The 9,124-nt window shown below is 38.8% G+C and overlaps 1 protein-coding gene across 2 annotated transcripts in view; it reads right to left on the minus strand.

Moving 5' to 3' along the window:
* GUCY2C (guanylate cyclase 2C) overlaps positions 1–9,124 on the minus strand; it is a 41,680-nt gene that overhangs the window by 4,142 nt on the left and 28,414 nt on the right. For both annotated transcript variants that reach the window (XM_015861856.2, XM_015861864.1), the window contains 5 exons: positions 7,223–7,311; positions 5,475–5,566; positions 3,821–3,979; positions 1,916–2,108; positions 792–966 (listed from right to left, as the gene is read on the minus strand). In XM_015861856.2, coding sequence (XP_015717342.1) covers positions 792–966; positions 1,916–2,108; positions 3,821–3,979; positions 5,475–5,566; positions 7,223–7,311 — 708 coding nt within the window. The remainder of the gene's footprint in view (positions 1–791; positions 967–1,915; positions 2,109–3,820; positions 3,980–5,474; positions 5,567–7,222; positions 7,312–9,124) is intronic.

Below are 9,124 nucleotides of genomic sequence, written 5' to 3' on the forward strand. Positions count from 1 at the left end.
TGCTTTCAACCACTAAGCTCTCTGGACATCTCCCATTCCTCTCCAAACCAGGCCTAGCTCTTCTCATCTTGCAGAACACAATTAGAACAAAATAGTGCACAGCAGGACAGTATTAACCGTATTTAAACATAATCTCTGTGCAGGAGAAAATACAGTTACTGCCAGTTTTGGAAGCAAAAGAAGTAGAGAATAAGCTTAATTATAGAGGAGTTCCATATTATTGCCTCAAGGGGTATCCCAGCACCCATCTGCTTTCACTGTTAAGTTCCTCCTTCATCAGTTGCTTAGATAACTGTTAAAACAAGCAAAAATGAAAGATGATTTCCCAAAGTCCTTGGGATTGTTGATCAGTTTCTCTTAGAGAATAAATATTTTTCTGGATTCACTGAAGCATGAAATCCCACATAGGTGCAATCAGAATTTTGTCTCCAAAAGCATAAGAGAAAGGCCTGTTTTCTGTGGCAAGACAAGCATGTTTGGCCATGGATGATTTCCATTTTGGTCAGGGAAGGATTATCTATGAAAGTTTAGAATTGATCATACCAGGAGCAATGACAGTTGCTCTTACTAGGTACTGATATAAGCCATGAATAAATAGATATGGGCTATTTCACTAAACAGAAACAAACTAGTGGTTTATTTACTTCTGTTAACTTCCCCTGGGAATATTATTTTCAACCTGATTCTTAATAAGGAAAGCAGTTGTGTTTGATGTCCACCCACATCTGGATGTCTGTTAAGCTCAAAAACAAGGCAACTACATTGCCATTGCTGATCTAGCACCACTGTACCAGAGTGAATTCCAATGCGAATCCAAACAGGCAGACCAGGCAGGTGTCGCAGCTCAAAGGACCCTATGAAGCTAAGGATATCCAAAGCCATCATGGAGATGTCTACTGCATGTCGGTTGCCATTCCTCTTTGGTAAACCACTCACTACCATGTAAGCATCACCAATGGTCTCTACCTGTGAAAACACAATTAGTAATCACAGCACACAAAGAACATACTCAGTTGAGAGCAGAAAGTTTTTATCATATTCTCTTGTTCATGATTAAACCTGGTCCCTAGTCAGCAGGATTATTTAGTTTAAGGTATCTAACACCTTTTTGTGTATATTTATGACTATGCATGGCATTTCACTTACGGAATCTGTGACCACCTTTTATATAAAATTTGCTTTAAGCTGGCACACAAACATACTGAAATGTGGTATCACAGAATCACAGAATCACAGAATTATCAAGGTTGGAAAAGACCTAGAAGATCATCTAGTCCAACCATTACCAATACTTCCAGGCTAAATCATATTCCTCAGCACCACATCCAAACGTTTCTTGAACACTCCCATGGTCGGTGACTCCACCACCTCCCTGGGCAGTGCATTCCAATGCTTGACTACTCTTTCCAAAAAGTAATACTTCCTAATGTTCAGCCTGAATCTCCCCTGACGCAGCTTAAAACCATTCCCTCTAATTCTATCACTGATTACACGAGAGAAGAGGCCAACCCCCAGCTCACTACAACCCCCCTTCAGGAAGTTATAGAGAGCTATTAGGTCTCCCGTGAGCCTCCTCTTCTCCAGGCTGAACGATCCTAGCTCCCTCAGCTGCTCCTCATAAGGCCTGTGCTCCAGGCCCCTCACCAGCTTTGTAGCCCTCCTCTGAACATGTTCCAGGGCCGCAATGTCTTTCTTGCAGTGAGGGGCCCAAAACTGAACACAGTACTCAAGGTGCGGCCACACCAATGCCGAGTACAGGCGGACAATTACCTCCCTGTTCCTGCTAGTAACACTGTTTTTGATGCAAGCCAGCACGCCGTTGGCCTTCTTGGCCACCCGGGCACACTGTAATGTTGGCCTGTTAGATTTCTGCATTCTTTGGTTGTTAACTGAGCAAAAGTGAGGAGCTAATCACCTTGTAAACATCATGATGGTCAAGAATGTGATCAAAGTTCTTGTAGATGTCATTCAGCATATCTACTACCTCCATAGGGGTGCTGTATTTGCAGAGTGTGGTGAAGCCAACAATGTCACTGAAGTAGATAGTGACTTCTTCAAATAGCTCTGGCTCTACCAGGCCAGTCTCCTTCAAAGATTTTACTACTGGCCTGTGGAAATAGAGAAGGCAGGAAGACAGAAGACAGTGTTTAACATTAGAGGTATTTTCTCACACAACTCAACTGCATCATTGCTTTCTGGGTAGGAAACATCAAATTGTTTGAAAACTGCCATTGTAATAGCATGTTAGATGTCCATAATGCCTTTCATCCAGGGATCTCAGTATTTACTAAAATCAGTTAATGCACTACAGTCTTGCAAAATCATCTGCATAAGGAAAGGCTGAGGAAGATAAGGGGTCCAAGTACTGCTTTGGAGTGAAACTCCATAAGAGAATGGAGATTTCAGTGATTCACTCTTCTTTCCTGCCTATCAAGATCAGATTAAGGGGAAGGAAATTTGTGACAAATAAGTCACTCCCCATGTCCTTGTACATACCTCTGCCCTTCTGCCCTAAGGACTTCAGAATATCTTGGAATGGGACAATATTTTTGTATTGGTATTAAGAAAAAGATTAAAGTAAGGCTGTCGTCACATCTGACAGTCACAACAGCTCTTCACACTACCCGCTTCTGAATTTACAGGATAGTTGACTCCATAATGTCAAGGAGAAAAAAGCTAAACCTTCATAAAGCTTTAGGATTCCAGCTGTATCCTACAAACGATTGAGGAAAATGGAGAGAGTAACCAGCCTCCATCACAGACTTGCACTGAATTAAATTGTGCATACTAATGATGAAAAGACACAGTTTTCTCATCTTTCTGGGCTGTTTGTTGAGCACTTGACAGCTTTGTGCATTAAATGCAATGTCACTTTGCACATTTGCATGTTTTCTGAATACCTTCCTGTTGAAGAGAATATATATGTTTCGGCGGACTGGTTTACCTGTTTGTCAATCAGAATTTACCATTATGATGTAAAATTGCAAGTTTTCAGTACTTCAAAATGCTGCCAAGTTGTTGAACAGATCAATATACTGATAAAATGAGATGGACTGATAGAGTTCATCTTCATTTAGGAAATGCTTTTTCAGTGTCAGTAGCTTTCAAGTAGGGCACGTACTTTTCTGGGCTAGGGTGGTACACACAAGCCTGAAGGTGCGTCAGTCATGATACAAATGCTGTATATCTGACACCATCAGCCTTAACAAGAAATGAGAAAGGGTGGCCTCAATGCAATTCCATACTTTCCCAGGCAAATATATTTTGCAAATAAATAAAGATACTTTACATTGACTTCCCAACTGAAACCTTTTTCTTTCTTGGCTTAAATCATCACTGCTGTAACTGTATATGAGATATAGTTTATCTGAGCTTCCACTATTTTTTCACAATTAAGGCAGTAGTTCAGTAAATCTTTTTAACTCTAACACCACATTTAAGTCCTGAGCTTAATCAGAGGCTTAGGCAACGGATTAACACAGGCATGGAAATTATCTTTATGGGAGATCAGACCAGGATTAAAAGTCTATAGAAAGTCTATGATTTGTCTGTGCAAAGAAAGCCACGTTTTCTCTGCCTCCTACCCCTGTCCTCCAATGAGCCGTACAGAGAGACAGAAAAAAGGATTGATGGCACCTCTTAAATGTGACATTTTATCTGTAAGGTGGGGAGAATTAGAACAGGGGAAGTAGCATTTCTCTCTGTAAATTGAAGAAATATAAGATCAGTATTAATCCTACCTTTCACTCTCCAAGAATCAGGTGATATATATATTATTTATATATATACATCAGTAAAAGTCCTTCTGCTCAACACTAACCTTGGAAGTAACATGAAATTAAGCCTGTCTGCTCTGTCTCGCTCTGCTTTGTAGAGCTCTGTCCTCTCCTCCACCAGGTGCTCCAGATTCCGGGAGTACAGTTGTAAACGTCGGATCAGGGTATCCATGTAGCTTTCATTGGTCTGGCCATGGTAATTACTGGGAATAACAAAAATGCACAGGAGCCAAAAAGAAAGGATGATGAAAGCATATTGTTGAGATAGGCAAACAAAACTTCTGTACAGATAGAATGAAAGTGCTTAAAATGCTTTATTTGTTGTTGTTGCTTGGAGGACTTGTAAATTAAATGTCTGTGCCTCACACTTGTCACTCTGAGCTGTTAATTCTTAAGGCACTTTCAAATCATAACCCTGATAATACTTTCAAGTCCAGGTTACCTTGGGTAATCCATAAACATTCATTTGTGCCAGCTCAAATCCCAAGAGGAAGCTAAAGAAGGTAGATAGAAAACTGCATGTAACATTTAAATGAGGATTTTAGACAGAAAGACTAGGACCATCTTGGGGCTACCTCTTGTGGAAGCCAGAACAATTCAATGGAACAATTAGCAATTCAGTAGTTAGTTTTGATCACAAGATTCAGCAGATTCCAGTCAGAAGTGAAATTGCTAGAAGCAGAATCACAGTAACATGGGCTACTCATAACCCATTTGTCAGAGTAGTTTGAAAGTAGAAGGGGCTAGACTCACTGGAAATGTCAGTTCTTTCTAACCAGACTTTAAAGCCACTCTTTAGACAAGTGCTCATGTCACAGATACACTGAGACTGCTCATGAGAAGAACACCTCATTGCATGTGGTAGGAGGCACTCTCCATTCTCTTATAGTATGGAGGCTTAGGAAATGAACAAGCTACATCTTTCCATTCATCTGCAGCATGATCCACAGAATTGATTCATTTGGTTTTGCATAGTGTAGTTTTCTTTCTGCCCATGTGAAGTGTAAAATAATGTTAGTATTGGATTATGAGAATTTTCAAAACTAGGAAGCAATTTCCAAAGAGAGTGATTAAAAGCTCACTGTTTGGATACCTAACTAATCAATTCAGACTAAACTCTGTAGGAGCAACATAGCAGTAGCCAGGTGAAAGGTCTGTAAAACCTTTTAGGTTTTATTCAATTATAGCTTTTATTATCCTGCAACTTTATACCTACAAAACCCCATAATTAATTCCCAACACCTTTAGTCAGCTCAATCTGAGACCATCTGAATGGCCATTTATGGCCAACTCAGCTCATCCAAACTTTCTCATCATCTGCCAAACATTTATTTATGTGCCTTTATTTCCCAAAACTTAGACAACATGACTCACTCTTCAACTCCTGACTAGAGACAGGAGGTAAATTATTTGAAAGGCTTGAATCTCTAATTATCCAGCTTGCTACTTTCACAATGTACCAATTTAAGGTATGGTGATCATCTCACCCTCACTCAGCTAATACATGCATAACTGCACACGTTCACATGTGTACATACGCAAATGCACGTGCTCACCTACTTATGTGGCAAAGAATAAATCAAAGCGAAGGTACTAATTGAATTGTATTAACATCAGCTTACATACTTAAAAATACAAGCTTTCTTGCACCCAGAAGGAGTTTGGAGCAACTTGAATAACTCAGCCCCAGATGCTCACCTGAATATTTTAGCCAGAATATTTTCGATTTTCTTAAAGTCAGGTCTTTTCTCTGGATCTTCCTCCCAGCAGCTCTTCACTAGTGTGTATACCTTCAAATGAAAATATAAGGAAAGTTCAACAGAGTAGTGGGTATAGAAAGATAATGGAGCTAAATAGCACTAGCTCATCAGGGAATTTCCAGTTACTCTTGATAAGCAACATATTGAAATGTGTGACTAACTGTTATGAATCTATGGTTGGGACATTCACTGCAGGCATCTGAAACTTAACTCTGTGGTGGCTAGTGACACGATCTCCAGTTGAATTTGCAGTACGCAAATGAAAGACATGTAAATGGATCTCATCTTGCAACTGATGCCAGGTGTGGTTACTGACACAGAAGTAAATGCTGTGGTAATTTATTTCCAGGACTCTGAGTTTGGGAATTTTCTGAAACTGGTGACTCAGACAGAAACAATGGGGTTCTTCAAGTGAATATGCTGATGTCCACAATACAGACCTCTGCACCTGAGCAACAAGTCTAAGGGGCTATATTATACATGGAAAGAGGAACATTTGAAGTCCCATTCATCCCATTGTAAAGCTATCCAGAAGAGATCAAAAGAGTAGCACCATGTAAGTGTTGATTGTTTTTTTTTTTTCCAGTGACAAAAGAGTAAGTAGCTCAAATACAGATATGTGCATTGCTGATGTCTAAAGCTACCTGAGGAAAATGCCACTTGTAGTTTTGTTTAAAAGCTGTCAAAGCCACCCTGGATAGCATTTGTAATCAGTAGAGAGAAAGGCACCTTGATCTAAAAATATAAAATAGGTCCAAATAGTGATATGGATGAGTATTCTCTTATCAGATGTAAAAGGGGCCTATTGCAGCTCGGTCAGAATGAGATATACAGCTTGTAGATATCTGAAGATAGGTGGGATGAATCCTCTTTGAAATGTGTTGTACTGCCACCAGTTCCCCTGAGATCCTTGTGATCCTCATGCATTATTTAAAGTTCGTATATCAGTTTAGCACCCTGGAATAATACCAGATTTCAAAAGACACACCACTGTAATACAAAGATAAATAAGCAATACTACTACTCGAGAGTACTTTCAAAAGATAATGATAGTCCTTCCCTGAATTATTGCAACACAGTCTCTTTGTGAGTGCATCGTACACTGGATCAGAAAACTTCCTATGCAGATCAGACTGCTGCTTTCCCACACACAGATATACAGCCCTCACTACATGATGATAAGTAATTTTTCATATATCAATATATATATCACTACTCTCCTTATGAAATAGCTAGCTGTTCTTGGCCCTAAGAGTACACTAAACTAGGTAAGCACAAGTTCCCTTCTTATTTTAAGACCTCTTTTGACTCAAACTGAATATAGCTCTTTGCAAATTCTAGAGAGACGGGGGAGCACTACTGAGTAGATTTGCCTTTTTTCATGATAACCAACTTAACAAAACGTTCAAATTGACGAGGGATCTACTTTTAACATGTTTTAGTTTTTAAACCATCACTGCAAAAAAACTAAAGAGTTGCTGCATGAAATACAATAAAGGAGAAAAAAAAATTTATTAGTCATTAGTTTTTCACTAGTAACAACTATAGAATACTGTTTCTTCCCATGAGCTTAAGGCATTTGGCATAAAACCTGCATAGCTTTCATCCTCTTGTGACCATGAGCACTAGTTTGGGTGAAACTTCTACATTTCACACAGAAAATAACTGTATTAATGATTAGCTTACTTCCATCTCTCTTTCTCCCACTGTTTCTAAGGATAGGTCTGGTCGGAAAGGCTTCATTCCTTTGTCATTCTCCACTCTGTAAAGTTTCTCTGAAGAAAGAAAAAAGATGTAAAGTTTTAATTAAAGAGAAAAAAAAAAAAACAAACATAGGAAGAACATTCCTTTTGTATACCATCCTATGATGTATTACAAGTTACTGTTAAAACAAAACATTGAAGGTGGTTCCCTTCTCTTTGATGTGAATTTCAACTCAGGAGTGTTTCTATAAACATGGTTTAAGATTTTAACAGGCTGGCTTGAAAGACGCTAAAAGCAAAATGAATAGGAATGTACTTGAGTATTTATTGGTCATGGTAGATATGGTTATGGCACCCTCCCAAAAGAACATTAGGTATTATTAGCATGCCTCTCAGCCTCAGCTATAGCTATAGTAAAAAACTGTGTGGGAAGCCCACTAGAATATTACAATTTAATCAAAAGCATGGAGACCTACAATTCTCACCAGATCAGTTCAAATCATCCTCCACATCCTCAACTTTCTTAAAACCAAGCTATTAATATGTATGGTTTAAAAACACTGGATTTGTTAGCTCATTTGTACTCTATTAATGAAATCCATTCTATGAAAGTTATCTGGATTCTGAACACTGCATTTGCAGACAACTTAGAGAGCTAAAGAAGAAAATAATAATAATAATAATAAACTGCTTTCTCAAGAACTTCCAAGGAAGAGAGTACCAAAAGAGAACTTCTTGACCTCTAAGGAAGAGAGAGAAATTGCAAGTGTGAAACATATTTATTGATGATGTTTGATTATGTTTGGAAGACAATTTTGCCAAAGGAAACAGGTGATGAGATGAGGAAGATTTGTCATCAAGATGGTACGTACATGTCTAGAGTAGCTAGGGATGTCTAAGCATGCATGAGCACCCTAAAAAAAAATGAAGTAGTTTGTGGTGCAGGTGTTACAGACTAGAGGAGGAGTAGGAGACTTTGTTTAAGGGTCACACAGATTGGAAAGCCCAAATCCTGTGAGTGAAGAGACAGTAGAACCTGTGTAAGACTCATGAATGCAAGAGGAATGTGATAGATTTCCAAGCCGCATATATACCCAGAAGAGGAAGTAAAACCAGCTATTAGCAGCACTGCAATTAGCCAGCGGCAAAAATTAAGGAGCATGAGTTATACGTTCACTCATGACGAGATTTCATTCTTGAGAGTGAATGAGGTGTTTCTGCAGAAGAGTGGAGCAGCAGCTGGTCTAACAGCTGTCTCACAAAGAAGTCAGTGAAGAACCTTGACCTAGATACATTATACATTAGAAATACAGTTCTGTATGCCCATCCTCTCTGTGGGATTTCTTTTCACTCAGTAATAACAATATTATTGTACACTAAGTTGATCAGTATTTGTTTGCATTTTGAAAGAATTCATTCACTGAGTACTCGAAAATTTAGCTTAATTTTCCCAATTGTGGATTGGAAGCTAGGTACAGGCTTTACTAAACAACTGTTAAATCTGAACACAGTCCTTGCTGCTGCCAATGAAGGCCTGGAGAAGTGATTATATCAGTCATACTGAAATAGCCATATCATCTCTTCTAACTCATAGAACTTAATTTCTGATAGCATAGCTACTGAAAGACTTTCACAGGACACTTAAATGAATGTAACATGCATCAGGGACGTTTCCTTGCCCATTACCATTGACTCTAATTTTGCATTCTTTTCCCTCTAACTTAGATATTTGTGAATTAATGGTACCATCCAGTCTGAATTACTTTCCCAAAAGTAGATGATGACACAAACAAAATTCAAAGGCGTTTGAGTAAGTATGCTGTACTCTCTTGCTGCCTTGTCTCCTCTAATGAATGAATCCTGATGTTTGAGTGATGAGCCACTT

This window comes from Coturnix japonica, chromosome 1 (assembly GCF_001577835.2).
Source record: "Coturnix japonica isolate 7356 chromosome 1, Coturnix japonica 2.1, whole genome shotgun sequence".
NCBI lineage: Eukaryota > Metazoa > Chordata > Aves > Galliformes > Phasianidae > Coturnix > Coturnix japonica.